Here is a 20,095-nt window from a genome sequence, read left to right on the forward strand (position 1 = left end):
GAATTAGTATAATTGGAATCAGAATAAGATTCATCCTCTCTAATGGAAGGTTGAATGCCTAATCGCAGCTACATGCGTGTATAAGCAACGCAAACAGACACTCTCTGGACTAATAGCGCCGGCTAAATGTATAATGTAATGTAATTGAAACCCCCCCACAGGAAGCTAACGGCACAGTTTGGTTGAGTGCTCTGTTGTTGCAGGTATGATTACATGACAGGACTTGGATAACTAAAAATAAAAATATATATTCTTATAGGACAGTATTATTATTTCATAAGCACTCATAATACACACAATGCTATAACAATAATCATCATAACGTATTATTATACGTATTTTATAATCTATCTAGAAATGCACTCTGTCTCTGTGCATACGTCAGTGTTTACGTCTGAAATCCACGTAACTCGAGAACCAACTTCAAATTCGACACGCGCGTTCCACACCCCCGCAGGGAGTGCAGTCAGTGCCCGGTCCATATATGGAGCTGGCCCGTTCTACGACACAGATACATAAATCTCCATATATTATGGGCATAAAAGGGACAACGGACAGACGGGTGGAACGGGTTCTCTGACACGGTATTGCATATAGCCAGGCGGAGCGTGGATCTCCAACTTCCATCCTTTACCGACTCGGCACTCTTACAGCCCGGTGCACCCGTCTAGTAACTTATAAGGTCAAGTATTATCCCTTTCTTTCTCCCCTCCCATCTCTTCTTCTCGTCACCATGGCAGCTGTTATAGTCCAGTGTCAGTGGTGTAGTGTGGATGTAAGGACACCACTGTGGTCGGAGGAGACCTCTTCAAATGGCCGCCACAGCCTATAGTTCAAAGACGAGCCAGGTTCAATTTGTCTGTTGAGATGCATACGAAGTGTATCTTTTTTTTTTCTTTCATTTAGATTTTTCTTTCTTCCTAAAATCAAAAAATCGTGTTGATTTCTGTCCATCCCTTGAAAGGCATTGTTGTTCTCAGAGAGAGCGAGAGATGTTTTCTTTTTATGACTGGGCTACATTCTATCGGGTTGGTAGTGCGACTTATCTTCTCATTGGCTGCCGTATTGACCTATTTGTCATTGGCTGCCTCGTCTCTAGGCAACCACTTACTTTTTTGCCTCTAGCCGCCATGAAGAGTCACTAACTCAACGGCATGACGACACGCATCACAGACTACCTCGGGGACCCCCGCGCCGACCTCCGCGCCGACCTCCGCGGGGGTCCGCAGTAGTCTGTGTGGGGGTCCGTGGATACAGGGGGTCGCCCCCGAGGTCGGCGCGGGGTAGGCTACAACCAAATGGACCCATAACAGAAACAGTCCATTTGTACAGTCTAGAGTCTAGAGTTTATTTTGAGAAAAGGGTCCTTTGGTTCCATTTGTAGTAGGCAAAGGCGACACTCACAGTTCCAGAGTCACCTGGACACATCCTGCTGTTTCCACACACGATAATTCCAGATAGACACAGATATTTACATTTAATAGCACAATTCTGGAGATATAAGGCAGCAGCTGGTTATTAATTCATAATGTATGAATTATTGTTTCTTCCCCCCCCCCCCCCCCCCCCAAAGATTAAGGTCTTATAAAGATGTATTTAAAATTTTAATAGTGAAGTAGATTTGAGCAGAAAGATACCATTCCACACACCAACACATCCAATTAGGAGGATTTAATTTAAGCCAGTGACGGGATTAATCAAGCAACAAACTCTGCCTCAGACGGATTGGCATGATTGGAGTATGCCCCAGTGTGGGTTTCCAACATGTGGGTCGGGAACCCCCAGGGGGAACCCCACATGATGTTTTGGGGGATCCCCAGATGACGGTGAAAGGACTTTTAAGACCTTTTTAATACCAACGAAAAAAGACCATTACTGCATTCAAAAGTAATCAACAAACTGGTCAAACATTGGCCAAATTGTCAAATAGTATAAGAAAGAGATTATTTCCACAATATTTATCTGTGGAACTGGAACTGAGTCAAACTAAATGTAATGCATCAACTCCTATAATTAGATGTGGATAAGTGGATGTCAGGGGGGGGGGGTCCCAAGTTCAAATATGTTTATTTGGGGGAAGTCGCGGCCAAAAAAGGTTGAGAACCAAACACTGCCCTAGCCCATTTAGACCTGAGGACGATTCTACAAATGCCTTCTAAATCCTGTCAGTTTTCAGAAAAACACTGTTTCTATATCAGTGGTGCTCAACCTTTTTCATGTCAAGGATCCCACAGAATTATCTGTATTTGGCTGCGGACCCCCATCTGAAAATATGTAGTTCCAGGGACCACCCCCAGAAGCAAAGATATGAGTTAAAAGCGTTAAACGCTGTGAAAGCATTATATTCAAAGATTTGCGCCACATTTTCACGATTAAAAAAATAAATAGCAGTACAATAGCAGTAAATATACAGTACAAGCTCGTAGCGCGGCACTTGGTGCCGCGCTACGAGCTTGTAGGTCAAAATGGGCTAGACCAGCTGTTTCTGCTCCTTTCACTGATTACTGAACCCACTTTTCCTGACATTTTCCTAGAAAACGGCAAGAGAAAAACACATTCATAGCATAATATGATTCTGTGAATGAATGATCGAATATAACATAAAAAAATGAGAATTAGGGAGAGATATAGTTGCAGTTTAGTGCCTTCCTTCCTTTTAATTCCAGTTTTTTTTAATGTTAAAACAGTGACAGCGTGTCAACAAATAAGTAATTGCTTTCTCAATAAATGTGTTTTTGACATTAAAAACCCACCCAGCGTCCAGGAAGTTGAGTTTGAGTAACAAAGGGACAAAACCTGACCTAGACAGAAGACGGAGAAGATTTACTGGCATGATTGGCGAAGTTCTTCATTCTGTGCGAGACACTGGCGTTATGCACGAATGAATATTCAAGAATTATTAACGTATCTACTACATACTTCAAGTCCCTGTATGTTGATTAAGATTAACCCATTTAGGCCTGACGTCAAAATTCTAAATCAGGACAATTTTCTGAAAAACCTCATGTCTGTATCAGTGGTGCTCAATATTTCATGTCAAGGACCCCACAAATGATATGTAATTGGCCACCGACCCCCCCCAGATGCAAAATATGTTGTTTTAAGGACCCCAGCAAATATTTAGAGTTAAAAACGTTCGCTGTGAAAGAACATGAACATGAACATGAAAATATTCAAAGATTTCACATTTAAAAAATAGCAGATCTACAAGCTCATGTAGATCTGCTATTTTTCAATAGCTAAAGTATAACAAAATGTTTTAAAACACCTAAAGGAATTCCCACCCAGTATGGGTTAAGTCTTGGCTAACGCTAGTCTTTTTTTGTATTTGTTTTATATCCACTTAACTGTATATCAGCTATTTTATATCAGCTCCTTGTTCCTGGCCTTGCTCCAACGCCGTCACGTGACCACACGTTTTGTGTGGTCGGCCACATGAAAAGGAGTCCTAGTTCAAGTGGAGGAGGGTGGAGGAGGGCCCAGAGCAAAGAGCACCCATCTTTACACCTATTACAGGATTCGAGGTGCATACACATGCATTACGCTGCCCCCAAATGGTGTTTTGTATTAACAGCAGCCTAAATGCGACCACCTCTCATCTAAAGCGTGTGTATAGAGGGTATATGCGCGTGACATCATCGTACCTGGAAGTTATGCGGGAACGCCCACTGAGTGGCAAAAAAACGACTTTCTTTTGCCTTGACAGCCCCATACATCCAAACAGAAAAAGTCCTGTCTGATTGCATTAAACAATGTTAAACTCAACCAACATTGCAGCTATACGAAAAGCTTGAATTATCCTCTTTTTTTCTTTTTTTTATCTTAAGTTTTTGTTTCATAAATGAGAGCTGAACGGGCTACAGATGCTTGCGCACGGACATGTGACATGCGGTAACCAATCGGGAACGTTCCACGTCGTAGAACATTTTTTTATCAACATTTCATGGAGTTACTCCATGTAATTGTTACTCACTATTAGTGGTACTATTATAGAATATTTATGTTGGTGCCTTGCTCATTTTAAATAGATTAGTCTGGTGAGGCTGCAGACTTCATTTCTCATTTTTATTCAGGTCAGTGGGTGGTGGTGGTGCCTAAGGACGGGCCGCCACTGGTTAAAACACATTCAGGCCGTAGGACCTGTACAAACGTCATATCTTAACCCAACCGTTGGATCCAGTGGACGTGTACACACGTCATAGCGCTTCTTTATTGATATCAAACAAAACATTTTACGTATAAACGGTACTTTTTGTCCAAAAAGGGATTTAGTTTCCACCGGGGAAAAATAATACTTTTAGTTACTCCAATGCGCCCTCTACCGATATTGCCCAGAGAATACCCTCATAGAAAATATTTTCCCTAAAAGTACCGTTTATACGTGTGGTGGGGGGGCTCCGAGTGCGTCCACTAAGGAAAGTAGGCTTTCTAAGGACACAACCCGCCTTTATTTTGGGGAGTAGCAAAAACGTTCTTTTTATTTACGCCAAAGACGAGAGGCTGGTCTGCATTCATAGGCGAGTAAATCTATGAAAAAAAAGCACCTTACCCTAAAAAAATTGCAACAAAAGGTTTCTCAACAGTTTTTTGTAGTATTAGGTGTCCCTAATAACATACTAAAAGTTTACCAAAGTTTGACCACCCGAAAGGTGTTATTTTCAAGATGGCGTCCAAGATGGCCTAAAAACCATTAAAATAGCCTAACTCCTTCATTATTCATCCTAGACAAGTACTTTTTGTGTCTAACCCTATGTTTTTGGGGTCTAGGAGTCCATTGAACTTGTTCAAATTGCAGAGATACAATTAGATAATTGTGAAATCCAATATTGTGTTTGTGACTCTGTTAAAACCCTCTGAAATAGTCACCAGTTTCAAGTTAACTAAACTAAATATTTAATAAATGTCTGAATATTTATATATTTTTTGGAATAAGGTTTCAAGATATCCTCAAAACACAACAAAACTAATAGTCACAATTTTCAGTAATTCAGAAGGTTGTGGCAGAGAATATTGTCAGTTTATAGATAATAGCCTACATGATTGCAATATTGAAACGTTTTGGATAGCTTGGTGGATAAACTTTGGCTCAAACTACTGTAAATAATTCATCATTATACACCCCACCCAAAACTAATTTCTTGCATTATAGAGCATCGCAGTCCCGCCCCCTTTCATGACGACGCCAGGCCCAGGAAATAATTCCCAATGCATTTTTCCCATAGACATTTCAAAACTTATTTATTTAAAGACCTTTTAAGCGTCGTACAAAGCCAACTCTTGTCGTGACAAATCATGACAACACACACAATATTTTGGACCAAACAAATAATTACAAAGAAGAAAAACAACAAGTGTTGTAATCTGCTGTTTTTTTCTACTTTGTAGTTTGGCCCAAAACATTGTGTTTATTGTCATGAATTGTCGCGACAAGAGTTGGCTTTGTCCGCGGCGTAAACGTCTTTAAATAAATACTTTTTGAAAAGTCTATGAGGGAAATGAACGGTGATTTCTTCTCCGTCTCTCTCGAGGGGGCGGGACTGCGACGCTCTACTTACTCTTAGGCCCAATCCCAAATGCCTCCCTTTTATGATGATCGTTTTATTATTAGTTTAATAAATACACTTTCCTGTGTGATATGAATTTTAATATTCATATAATAATATGCATTATACATTTTAAAAATTTCATTTCCATATTATTTTACTTTGCTCATTAGTCATTTCTCATCATGTTTCCCTTAATATTATTATTGTAATTAAATATATAGCCTATATCCTTCCATTCCGTCTCCTTTTGAGAACAGTGAGAAAGCACTATTGTGTTTGTTGACATTCTAATCGTGATACATAACTAATTTGCATACCTAAATGATTGACGTTCGGAGGATCCCCCTCATTCCACTGGTAACGCTATGAACTGTGGGTAATTGATTTGCCAAAGTCAGCCTAAAGTCAGCATCGACGCTGACTTTGGCAAAGGGCACATAAAGGGGCGGGGCTGAGCCCTCACTGACTTACCGATTTCAAATGGGACATCCCTCAAGCCCTCGCAGACTTCACATGAACGCGCAGCTAAGTCAGTGAGGGCTCATTGAGTCAGCAAGGGAGTGGATTGGGATTGGGCCTTAGTGCAGAGTAGTCAGAACCTAAGTCTCTACCGGGTGCAGAGGGGAGTATGATAGGTGGGGTTGGGTGAGAAGGTAAAGGGGGGTCCGGTCTAGAGTTTAGTGGGCCTAGGATTCCCCTCAGGTGGGTACAGGGGAGTATGGGGAGTGGGGGGTCACTGGATTTCTCCCTGGGGACTTGGAGCACAGAAGAGCAAAGTTAAGAAGACCCTCACGGTCTTCTCCTCTATGCATGTCCGAGGTGGCGCATACAGTACATGTCCCATTAAAGCTATGGGGCACTTGAGAGCTTGAGAGATTGGGGCTTGTCTGTCCCTGTGGTGGTAGTTCTAAGACCTCCATGTTGTGATATTGATTAATATGGGGGGTGGGTTCAATTAATCAATTATTAATCGGCAGAGCTGTCGACTATTGTCAACATATTCCCCAATTTCCACTGAGATTATGGGGTGAATGAATGTGGCCAGACCCATCTTCTCTTTCTGTCATAGTGACATAATATTGTCCTGCATCAGATCATGTCCAAATCAGGTTCTCCAATCTCCAGTAGCCTCTTCAGTTTTTTTAAGATTTTTTGAGTGGTGCAACCACTCCCTTACGGAGCTATGTGTGTGGCTGGCTGGGTCTGAGCACTATGTGTGTGGCTTGCTGGCTGGCTGGGTCTGAGAACTATGTGTGTGGCTGGCTGGCTGGCTGGGTCTGAGCACTATGTGTGTGGCTTGCTGGCTGGCTGGCTGGGTCTGAGGATAGATAGATAGATAGATAGATAGATAGATAGATAGATAGATAGATAGATATTATAGCAGTGACTGACTGAGACATCGAGCGTGCGTCCGCAACTGGTTGTGGCCCCCATCAAGTGATCTTTTGACCAATGCGGCCCTCGCCCCAAGTTGAGTTCGACACCCCTGCTCTAGGCCCATGAGGGGCCATTTCTCTCCACTGTATCCCCACTGAGGAGTCCATCTTCCCCATAGACCAGACAAGTGGCCATTTGGTTCTACTGACTGAGTGTGTTTGCTGCAAAGACACTCAGCGTTGTGAGCTTTTATAGATTGCCTATTTTCACAATGTTTGTCCCGGCCCACAGTTTGGGAACCACTACCCTTATAGGGGACTTATTTTTATTATTATTATTGCCAGACACCTTTACAAAAAAAAGGGCAGACATTTCTCTGTAAATTTATTCCATGATTTGTGTAATATTCCCATGCAGTCTATCACTTGGCAGCCATGCTTTTACAAATGTCACATGACAGTACCACCCAGTAATAATGAATATATTCCTTATTGTTATGGTAACAAAATAAATCTCCTGAAAGCTGCAGAATGTGAATTGTGTATGGTGATGAATTCACCTATACAGCAGTACGGCATTATAGAAAAGGGAAATGTCCTATTACACTGTTATAACATTATAAACAATTGCTTTAATATATCATTGTACTTTTATATCATTTATATATGCTAATTGGATTCCTAGATAACCAAAACATAGGGTTAGACACCAAAATTATTTTTCTAGGATGAATAATGGAGGAGTAATGGTATTTTAAGAACTGGCGGCGGCCATCTTGAAAATAACACCTTTCGGGTGGTCAAACTTTGGTAAACTTTTAGTATGTTATTAAGGACACCTAATACTACAAAAAAAAGTTGAGAAACCTTTTGTTGCAATTTTTTTAGGGTCAAACCATATTTTTACCCGCCTATCATGCGAGCCCCGGAAGTTGACAGTAACATACCGTGGCTCTAAATGCAACGCATTAGAGCTATGCATGCACGCTACAGCTCACTTCCTTGTTCACGGCTGAGAAAGAATGCCTCGTATCTCCTCATCTAGGGAGCTCTCCATGGTCTTGAGTTTTGACCAAAAGAGCATACCGGTACTTCTGTCTTCATTTTCTGACTTCAACAAGCCTCTCGTTTAGAATAATTATGCTTCTAGAGAGACTTTAGCGTAATCATGGCGAGGTAAGCAAGCAACATTATGCCTCAAAATTATGCCCCCTTGTAGATCTGCTATTTTTCAACTATAACATAATGCTTGAACCACCAAAAGGGGTTCCCGCCCCAAAATGGATTCAAAGAGACAGATGTATTAGTTGGACACAGGGGGGAAATTATTAGGAATGTGGCATCAAACGTAAGGGGCCAGTGAGAGTTGTGTCAGTGCGTAAAGAGACGAATAATCACTTGTATCTGATTAACTCTTCACTCACACAGCTCACACAGCCAACAACACAAAAGCCACAAAATGTGTTGGGCTGTGTATAGCGTAGCTGGTACAGTAGATGTCATCTTCTCTCATTTGAAGTGCTAGTAGTAGTAAAATGTATTTTTAAGGTGATGGCTAAATTAGTGTCATCATCCGATTTCGATGAATCGTTTAAATAATCGGCCGATTAATCGATTTATGAAGATAATCTTTTAGTCGCAGCCCTGATGGAGATGTCTGTAGCTCTGTATCTGTCAAAGTGGCATGAGCGTGATGACGTCCGACCGCTGGACCGGCGATCTTTATATCGGACGTTGTGGATGAACTATCCAGTCATCTATCCCATTCTGACCTGAGATCAGATTCTAAAAATGTCTTCTACATCCTGACAGTTTTCAGATTTTTCAAAAATAGCAGACCTACAAGCTCGTAGCGCGCCACTCGGTGGCGCGCTATGAGCTTGTAGATCTGCTATTTTTCAATAGCTGAAGCATAACATGATGCTAACACCAAAAGGTGTTAGATGGTGGTTAGATGATTATTTTGGAAATGATTGTGCTTTATTCAGAAAAGACAAAGACAGTAAGTATTCTGGTTTATAGCCGGGAGAGGGTCGACCAAGTGGCAACTAAGTGCCCTAAAAAACCACTCGGATATCGGTGTCACCCAAACAGTGATTCATTGTTGAAACTATAATGCTGTGATATATGATATGCAATTATATCATCATGCCCAGACCCTTTGCAATCACGTTTCTTCTTGACATCAAAGTGGAGTGCCGGATCCAGTATGGATTAGACTGACGTCCCCACATCCCCCACATGATTGACCAGATGACATTTAGCCCATTCTGACCTGAGATCAGATTTTATAAATGTCTTCTACATCCTGACGGTTATCTCAAAAAGCTATGTTTCTATGTCAGTCGTTCTTCGATTTTTCAAAAATAGCAGACCTGCAAGCTCGTAGTGGCGCTATAACAGGCCGTTCTGGAAATTTTGGAGCAGAGGTTCATCGTTGGCATCCAGGGAGTGTGTGTGCAAAATTTGACACAACGGACGGACGGAGTGCAAAACATACTCTCCCCGTGCCTTTGGCCTGGTGGAGACAAAAATCTGATCACTATAGTACAATACGACTAAAACTAAATGAACATTTTATTCAAATGACTTTGACTGAAACAAAATAAAAAAATTGCTGTCAAAATCAACGCTTATATGACTCAAAATTCCACCAATGCAAGGTTTCAGCCCAATCCGAGTCCCATTGACTTCCATGATCAAATTAAGTATCTATGAGAAAAGTGGAGGTACAACGCCTACTACTGGCAGTAGTGTGCACAAGAAATTGAGCCACCGATCAGTTTGTGACATTGGATCAGGATAAACTCAAACTGGCCGACCTTCATAGACGGCTATAGGCTCTTTGCAGAGCCACATTTGAAACAGCACACTAGCTCTGGATCCACCAAACAGAACCCTGCCCTCTCATGTGAGCAGCAGAGGCTTTGCTTGACATTGAAACAGTGAGATTGGCACATCGTCGATGGCACAGAATCGCATTCACTAGTTAGAAATCTGTGCCAATCAAAGCGCGCGCGCGTGTGTGTGTGTGTGTGTGTGTGTGTGTGTGTGTGTGTATGTGCGTGCATGCAAGAGGGAAAATCTGCATCACACGGCTGAATCTGGTGATGTGTGTATTCATAGCTCGTTACAAAGATGTAGAGAAGCTGGAGTGTCTGTGTGAGTGTTTGTATTGGAGGGTGAACGGAATGCATATTCAAGTAAGAGAAAAAACGTTGTGTGTGTGTGTGTGTGTGCGCGCGCTATTTTGGCAATTTTAACTGCCCACCTTTCTTTCATACAGATATTAAATTGGCAAAACCGCTGTTTCTCAATTACGCTGATAGGGTTTTTACCTTCACTGGTATTATTATCTATTGTTTTTTTTTTATTATAAATTGTTACAAACATTATGATATGAAATACTTTTATTTTTATTTTATAGAAAACCAAAAATTAAAGAAAAAAAAGAGAAATCCCTTAACCCTCCCACCCATACTGCTCACTGCTCAGTGACACCACATACTATATAATAAGATGATAGAAAGCTCATGGAAAACATCTGAAAGGAAAATGGCGTACAGTCAACCATATCAATGGTATCCTGTCTATCAATTGTTTCTACTCAGGTATTATTATCTATTGTCGGCTCCTCATGGCGTCATGTCCAAAGGTCCTTGAGCAAGACACTGACGCTCGCCTCGTGGTTGCCTGCACAACAGTCGGTGTGTGAACGTGTGTGGGAATGTAACACACATTGTAAACGCTCTTTATATAGAAATGCGGGCCATTTCACTCTCTGCTTTTTCCAATATGAAATTCAGTACAGCTATTACTGCCAGCCAGGGAACGCTACATTGATCTCCTCCTCTAATGAGGGACACAGGACGGTAATAGAAACCGTTGGCAGTGAGTTTTTCACACACTTTGGCAGTTCTGCAACTGTGTAAAGGACCTTGCACACTGGACACGTTTTTCGTATTTTTAGCTGCGTTTTCCCGTCGGTTTCCCGAAAAACGCGTCCAGTGTACAACCACCTTAAACACATTTACTGCTATCATTTATTGAAAAATTAGGACCTAATTCACGCCAGCATTTATTTCCAGTCGAGCTCTTATTACAATGTGGACCCTGTTGTAAACAAGTGTAATGCTTAATTGGGTCGTCCACTCACAGTTAACAGTCTTTGTATTGAGTTTGTGCTTGAAATGTACTGTAAATTCTACAAACTGTTAATAAATATTTCAATCAATCAATCAAAAAAGATTATCCCAGCCAGCTAGACGGAGCGTTTATATGATCGATCTATGCCGGTGCACTATAGAGCTCCACATCGCCGTCTCTGTGCCGTCAAAGAAACGCTGTTTTGACCAAAATACCACCTGGGACAAGGAATAGGAGATACAGTCGATCGAAAGAAACGGATAGAATGGATTATTATGGCGACGACGATCTAAGATGAACGATCCAGTGCTAACTAGATAAAGTGCCAATCGGCACAGGTCTCCACCAGGATTCTTCCTCAGCCTAGTGGGAATATGCGTGCACAGTTTCATCGCAATCGGACGCTGCGTTGAGGAGTTGTGGCCATTTGCTACTCCTGAAAACTGTAGGAGCCAATCGTGGCCAATCAGGATGGAATATGAGAAATCAAACAAACCTGTCTTGATCACATGACTATGGAGATCATGTGTACCGATTTGCGTGAAATTTGGATAAAATCTGAAGGAGTAATAATAGAAAATGTGTTTTACATTATGTCGGCCTCCTGGTGGCGCTATAAAGAGCAGATGTGAAAAATTCCAGGCAAAGGTTTTTCCTTGGCCTCTAGGGAGTTGGCATACAAAGTTATCCACAGATCTGTGCAGTTAGAGGTAAAAACACTTTTGGGCCAGTTATAGCGCCACCTTGAGGCTGAGTTGAAATTGTTCATGTGGCATTTCGTCCTCGGCCTAGTGGGAATGTGGGTGCACAATTTCACGGAAATCACGCGATGTGTTCATGATTTGCAGCATTTTGTTTGAAACTGAGCACTCCTGTGAATTTTGGAAGCCAATCTTAACCAATCAGGATGGACTCTGAGAAATCTGAAAGACCGGTTTGGTTGAATGGCTCTAGAGAGACTGTGTACCAATTTGCGTGATGTTTGGACAAAATCTGTAGGTGTACTGTGCAAAAACTTGTTTTGCACAAAGCGGCCTCCTGGTGGCGCTATAACAGGCCGTTCTGGAAAGTTTGGGGCAGAGGTTCATGGTTGGCATCCAGGGAGTGTGTGTGCAAAATTTGGCATCGACCGGGTTAACGGTGGCCGAGATTAGCTGCTCACGGACGGACACACGGACGGACGGACACACGGACGGACGGAGTGCAAAACATACTCTCCCCCATGCCTTCGGCTGGTGGAGACAACACAGCTAGCTAACCAGCTAACGTGAGTAGCATTATGGGTCGCTTGATCGAATGCACTATAAAAGCGCAATTTCCGAAGGGCTTCGGCAAAGGCGGCAAGCGTCAGTATCAAAATTAGGCTTCAATTGACAAAGGGCTTCGGCAATGGCGCTGAAAGTTTTTAACTGTGACAGATTTCTAAAAACCAATGATGAACAAACTGGTCAAACAACAGCCTTTGTCACAAAGCTGGTTATCGGGGGCCTTTTGAATTAATATTATAGCTGTGTAAAAATATGGTGCCATGTGGTTGAATTAGAAAACCACATTGTGTATTTTAGTCTTGCATAAGGGCTGGATCATTATTATCGGAAACAGACCATTAGAATAAACAATTTGAGGAAGTGCCAGGCTTTCATCAATCTTCAGTTCTATTAGTGTTACAGCTAAATATTCTATAGAGAGAGAAAGCGTGAGAGAGAGGAAATACCCCTTTTGGTGTTTTATGCTTTAGCTATTGAAAAATAGCAGATCTACAAGCTCATAGCGCTGCACCGAGTGCCGCGCCATGAGCTTGTAGGTCTGCTATTTGTTTTAAATCGTGAAAATGTGACGCAAATCTCTGAATATATATTATTTCAGAGCGAACGTTTTTAACTCAAATCTTTGCTTCTGGGGGTCCCTGGAACAACATATTTTCAGATGGGTGTTGCGTATCATTCTCGGGGTCCTTGACATGAAATAGTTTGAGAAGCACTGACATAGAAACATAGGTTTTTCAGGAAACTGTCATGATTTAGAAGGCATTTGTAGAATCGTCCTCGGGTCTAAATGGGTTAAGAGGAAGAAAATAGACAACGAACTAGCATTCTGTTGGTACAAAACGTCTACTACATGGTTTTCATTTGGCAAAGAGTTCATGAATTGAACTTCCCTACTCCAGACCGACTGTGACCTGCTGACACCAACACAACCTCTGCCTTACATCACTGAGTCACCTCAGGGCTGGCTGCTCCACACCCTGGGCTGAGACACACACACACACACACACACACACACACACACACACACACACACACACACACACACACACACACACACACACACACACACACTCACTCTCACACACACTCTCACACACACACACACACTCACAGAAAACAAGTTCTGACGTAACACACACAAACCAAACAACAGTGAGTCAACTCGCACGCACGCACACACACACACACACACACACACACACACACACACACTAGGGCTTTCACTTCTAGTGATTCTTACTAGTTTACTAGTGGACTAGTTGTTTAACTACCTGTAAAAATAATAATAATAATAAAACTTTGTACATTGGTGACTGTAATATAGCATTCTTCTAGCTGATCTTGAGGCCTACAAAAACGAAAAGAAAATATTTTCCTTATCAACTAGTACCTACTACCAACAAGGTCAACTAGTGGATTTACTAGTCGACTAGTTGAATAGTCGACTAGTTGCTTAAAGCCCTAACACACACACACACACACACACACACACACACACACACACACACACACACACACACACACACGCACACACACAAACATTAAACTACCTACAGTATAAAAAGGTCTATTGTTCAACATTTTTCTGTTGATGTATTTGCTAGTTGTTTTACACATGGTAAAACGTAAACTGTTCATGTATCCTCTCTTCATCATCTCCCCCCTAACTAATGCCTGTCAATGCATCAGTTGGGACCGAACATAATTCCCCCAGTAATAATTCCCCCCCTGTAACGTTATACTTTAGCTATTGACAAATAGCAGATCTACAAGCTCACAGCGCGGCGAGCTTGTAGATCTGCTATTTCTTTTAAATCGGGAAATATATATTCTTTCAGAGCGAACGTTTTTAACTAAAATCTTTGCTTCTGGAGGGTCCCTGGAACATCATATTTTCAGATTGGGGTCGGCAGCCAAATACATTATTTTTCACATGAAAATGTTTGAGAACGATATAGAAACATGGGTTTTTCAGAAAACCGTCATTTGTAGAATCGCCTTCGGGTCTAAATGGGTTAATCAGACAATATTTTTTATTTATTTCATTTGTGGCACCAGAAACAATTCCGGTATGACCTACAATAGAGTACTGGCAATAAAGTAATTCTGAGTTATTTTAGTTGACTCATCCTGAGAAGATGTTCTCACACCCACATATTGTGAGATCACACTGACAGTAATACGCTGTGTTTTTTGAACGCAGCAGACTGCAGATTTGGTTTTGGTTTCTCGACCTTGTCAGTCAACCATATTTCACCTCTCTGACATCATGCCGTTTCTCCTGAGATCCCCGGTCTCTTTCTATATGCAGTCTTGACAGTTGACACTGAAGCAAAAAAATGCTGTTGCGTACGGTAAAATGTGTGTGTCAGTGTGTGTGTTGCATGCATAACTACTCCACACATGCACGCACGCACGCATGCACACACACACACACACACACACACACACACACACAGAAATACTGACAAATGGTGCCACCGTTGATGAGGTGGAAATGGCCAGGATCTGGTGTAGTTAACACAAGGCTACCTACAGTATACCTTCTTGGTATTCTAAACAAACAGCGCTATTAATGACTCCAGGCGATTTGACATGGACGTTACATCGACCTGGATTTACACGCAGGACTCTAAGGCAGTCCTGGTTGTTGGAAAAACCTGCCCTGCAAGGTTAAATATCCCTCATCCGTGAATCTGGCACCTGGCAATGCCACACAGCACGCCATTAATAATACAAAGTAACAACCACTAAATAGATCAATGTAAGTACAGGTAGCAGCAGCTGTACTGGATTTGTTTCTACTTGCACACGACGCATGTTCTGCCTCATTTTATTTCTAATTTAAGCCACGCAACTTATATGTAGATATATGTCCTCCTCACCACATCTGTCCTCACCACCACATCTGTCCTCCTCACCACATCTGCCCTCTCTTGTCCATCTAGGTGATCTACACTTCCTTCGGAGGCTCGTCTAAAGGACTGCACTTCAACAACCTGATAGTTGGCCTGGTGCTGCTGACCAGAGGGCGAGATGAAGAGAAGGCCAAGTGTAAGTATAGAACTGTCATGGAACCAGGATGGGCTGTTAATAACTCATCCTTGGCTAAGGACTTCCTTAACGTCTTTTTGATGATATCCCGCTCCGCCAACGGCGCCTCTAACGTGTTAATTAGCTCTATTTAATGATAAAACTATAAAGTTGGCTTACCGCTAATCAAAGCTCCCCTCGAGCGGCAGCTCCATGTTCGGTTGCTAAATCCTCCAGTTTTCTGAAATAAATATTTTCACGATTTTTCAAAAATAGCAGACCTACAAGCTCGTAGCGCGCTACGAGCTTGTAGATCTGCTATTTTTCAATAGCTAAATTATAACATAATGTTTAAAACACCAAAAGGGGTTCCCGCCCCAAAATGGGTTAAGCAAGAGTATTCCATTTTAAATCGCACTGGATAAATAAAGTGACTGTGTTTAGTGGCTCAATAGCTCTTCCCCGTGACCGCGCATCTAAAATATGAATGATCCGAAAGACCCTTAGCGAGTGAATAATCCGATCAGCATCACCATTGTTGTTGTCGGTGGAGGAGGAAGCCATCTTTTTCTACAGCCAAATTGAATGGTGGTGAACGGTGGCCGTTGCTGAGCTATCGGTGCCCCCTGCTGGCAGAGTTGAAAGGAAGGAAACGCTGGCAGGGTGTGAATCATTTATTTATTGACTGAGTTTAGTTAACACTATACAGAGCTGGGATGATGGCATTAAAAAATATATATATATATAAATCGAGACAAAACGATCTGATCTGTTCTATAGAGTTAGAGAAACTGGACAGATGTGAGTGGACGTCTTTCTACCTGTGAGTCTGTTCATGTCGGCGCACATCACCGTTGTTGGGGCAGCGGTTGTGCACTTAGCGCCATGTTACCTACATGTCTACTACACTATAGTATAAACTTAAGGTTAAGTTGTCTTGTCTGTCTGTGGCACTGAGCGCGTGTATTATGCCAAATTATGGACATACCTGACCATACTAGGGGTGTAACGATATAGTAACTGCATCGAAAAAAGAATCGAAGTATATCGAAATGAAAACGGCAACATCGACTATGTATCTTTTCGTCTTGCAATGGAAATAATCGGTATCGGATCGTTTTGCTATGCAACTGTATCAATCCTACTTTTTGAAGAAAAATGAAAAAGATAGGTTTAATTACTCAATTTAAAGTAATATAATACATTTTAAATAGTTACTGTATCGATTTCAAATCATTGAATCGTATCACCCACGCCATGGCGTCTATCAGTGAGAGAGAGAGAGGGTGCAGACCAGTGAAAAATGTTCGTCGACTACCTTTTTCCACTGACGAAAACTAAACGGAAACTACATGAAGACTAAGCTATGATGACTAAGACTAAATATACTGACAATTTTGTCAACAAAATAAAAACGAGACTGAAATGTTAGTAAGGGACTAGTGGACAAGAGATCCAGTATAAGTCATTTTACACTTGGTTGCATGCTGAAAATAGCAGATCTACAAGCACACAAGTGTGAGCTTGTAGAGATTTAGTCGACTAAAACTAGACTTAACACTGAAACATTCCAGGTGACTAAAAAGAGACTATGGCTAAAACTAAAATCAAAATTTGCAGCCAAAAACCAACACTGATGCAGAGGAGGTTTTGAGCTGGGAATCGTATTGGCAGATAAGATTATGAATGACTGTGATCAGGATCGGGGACAAAAAAAAAAAAGAAGAAAAGAAAATGGATTGACACTACCGTAAACATTATTTATACTGTAGGCTCCTCTCCAGTTTGTCAACTGTGTCAAGTAGAGTAGCAGACTTTACTCTTGACTGTTGACCTCACAGTGGTAGATTTAAATACAGGAGGATGGGAGCAGCGCCATCTGAGCGCTTAGTGATTCAGGTGAGCTATACATCTCTCTCCGTTTCTGTCTTTCTTTCCAATCCAATCCAACGTTATTTTATAATGAAGCACATCCAAAAACAACAGAGTTGACCAAAGTGCCGCACAGTAGGCGACGACAATAAATAAAAACACAATGCAACACAGGGAGATCATACAATACAAAATCAATCAGGGTTTACTTTAACACTTTGATTGCTTTATATTAATATATGACATGTACAGAGGCTGCTGGCGATTGTTTAATTGTCTCCACCAGGCCGAAGGCCTAGGGAGAGAGTATGTTTTGCACTCCATGTGTGTGTATGTCTGTCCGTCTGTGAACAGCTAATCTCCGGCACCGTTAAACCGGTCGATGCCAAACTTTGCACACACACACCTTGGATGTCAACGATTAACCTCTGCCCCAAATCTTCCTGAACGGCCTTTTATAGCGCCACCAGGAGGCAGACTTTTGGGAAACACGTTTTTTGATATTACTCCTCTAGATTCTGTCCAAAAATCCACACTATCTCAGTCATGTGCTCAAGACGGATCTGTCCAATATTTCATATTCTATCCTAATTGGCTAACATTGGCTGTCAAGGTTTGCACGATTGGCCTGTTTTGAACAAAAAGCCTCAAATCATGCAACGCAGCGTGCAATTTTCGTGAAGTCTTTCACAGACTTTCCTACTTAGGCTGAGGAATATATCCCACCCTTTTCACATTGGCCTGTTATAGCGCCACTGGATTTTTGTAAAACACATTTTTGGAACAAAATGCCTCAAATCATCCAATTGCCAAAGAAGAAATGGGACCCTTTTCACATTGGCCTATTATAGCGCCACCAGGAGGCCACAACCTGACCTGCCCTGGTGGAGACCTGTGCCCTGAGGGGCACTTTATCTAGTTACCTTTGGAGGATACGCCAATGTTTTGCGCCTTTGATCCATGAAAATCCGCTTGAAAACACTCGCATTTTCACGATAAAAAAAAATAAATAGCAGACCTACAAGCTCGTAGCGCGTGCCGCGCTATGAGCTTGTAGATCTGAAATTAGCTAAAGTATAACGCTTTAAAACACCCAAAAGGGGTTCCCGCCCAGAATGGGTTTAAAGAGGTTCAACGCCATCTATAGCTTTTGCATTACTGCTATCGTGTCTGTCTGCCTGTCAAACGGATTAACCAACTCTCTCTGTGTGTGTGTGTGTGTGTGTGTGTGTGTGTGTGTGTGTGTGTGTGTGTGTGTGTGTGTGTGTGTGTGTGTGTGTAGACCTCTTCAGCCTGTTTGCCAGCGAGCCGGGCGGCTACGCGGCGAGGGATGACATGGAGGCGGTTCTCCGTGTGTTGGACGGGGAAGTCCCGCCCTCACTCAGGAAGTTCTTCACCGAGGTCAGCCACCATCCTTTGGATTCTTCTCACAGCCAAATCTCTCCACTATTGGCATCACTTGGGCTTTATAGCGCCCCCTTTCATGACAACGCCAGGCACAGGACATAATTCCCAATGCATTTTTCCCCATATACATTTCAAAAAGTATTTATTTAAAGACCTGTTTCAGCGCCAGTGCTATAGTGGCCGCTAGCGACGTTTTTGAAAAAACTCAAATGGCCGACAATCAGTTCCGGTTCAAACACTAAACAACATCCACCAGCTATTTGAAAGGTCAGGTCGGGAGGTGATCCGATGGGGGAATAACTGTTTATTGTCACATCTAAGTCAAATTAAGCTCTAATCAAGCCCCGAATATCGCATTTTGGGCATATTATGATCCATAATGCATATAAAGACCACGCCTGCACACAAGTATTTTGGCTGTTTTTAGGTAAACGTCACGGATCGTTAGCATAAAATGCTGGATTATGGAGAATAAAACAAATCTCGGGATGTCGGGCATGGCATTCATTGCAAAGGTGAATTCATCTTGTTTTCTCAGGGCCGGTGCGGAACCAGTTAAGCGTCGTACAAAGCCAACTCGAGTCGTGACAAATCATGACAATAAACACAATTGTTTTGGACCAAACAAATTACAAAGAAGAAAAACAAGAAAAAAAGTGTTGTAACCTGCTGTTTTTCTTCTTCTTTCTAATAATTTGTTCGGCCCGAAATTTTTTGTTTGTTGTCATGATTTCTCACAACTCGAGTTGGCTTTGTACGACGCTTAAATGGTCTTTAAATAAATACTTTTTGAAAATCCAATTGCCAAAGAAGAAATGGGACCCTTTTCACATTGGCCTATTATAGCGCCACCAGGAGGAAATGAACAGGGAATCATTTCCTGCGCCCTGGTAGGGGGGCAGTTCTGCGATGCTCTATAGAGCGTCGCAGTCCCGCCCCCTTTCAGAACAACGAGTGGCCCAGGAAATGATTCTCCATTCATTTTCTCCATAGGCTTTTCTTAGTATTTATTTAAAGACGGTTACGCCGCGGACAAAGGCAACTCGGATCGTGACAAATCATGACAATAATTACAATGTTTTGGGCCGATCAAATAATTAGTAAGAAGAAAAACAAAACAAATAGTGTTGTCTCCTGCCTTTATTTTCTTCTTTCAAATTATTTGATCGGCACAAAATATTGTCTTCATTGTCATGATTTGTCACGATCCGAGTTGGCTTTGTCCGCGGCGTAACCGTCTTTATATAAATACCTTTTGAAAAGCCTATGGAGAAAATGAATGGAGAATCATTTCCCGGGCCACTCGTCGTTCTGAAAGGGGGCGGAACTGCGACGCTCTATAGAGCATCGCATGGGTTTTATCCCATTCTGAACGGGAACCCATTTTGGTGTTAACATTATGTTATGCTTTAGATATTGAAAAATAGCAGATCTAGGTCTGCTATTT

At 41.9% G+C, this 20,095-nt stretch overlaps 1 protein-coding gene across 2 annotated transcripts in view; it reads left to right on the forward strand.

Moving 5' to 3' along the window:
* The window catches only part of usp32 (ubiquitin specific peptidase 32), a 105,314-nt gene that overhangs the window by 26,019 nt on the left and 59,200 nt on the right, over positions 1–20,095 (forward strand). For both annotated transcript variants that reach the window (XM_083773531.1, XM_083773532.1), the window contains exons 3-4: positions 15,285–15,390; positions 18,524–18,642. In XM_083773531.1, coding sequence (XP_083629657.1) covers positions 15,285–15,390; positions 18,524–18,642 — 225 coding nt within the window. The remainder of the gene's footprint in view (positions 1–15,284; positions 15,391–18,523; positions 18,643–20,095) is intronic.

Source organism: Protomyctophum parallelum (assembly GCF_964188405.1).
Source record: "Protomyctophum parallelum genome assembly, chromosome: 9".
In the NCBI taxonomy this organism is placed as follows: Eukaryota; Metazoa; Chordata; class Actinopteri; order Myctophiformes; family Myctophidae; genus Protomyctophum; species Protomyctophum parallelum.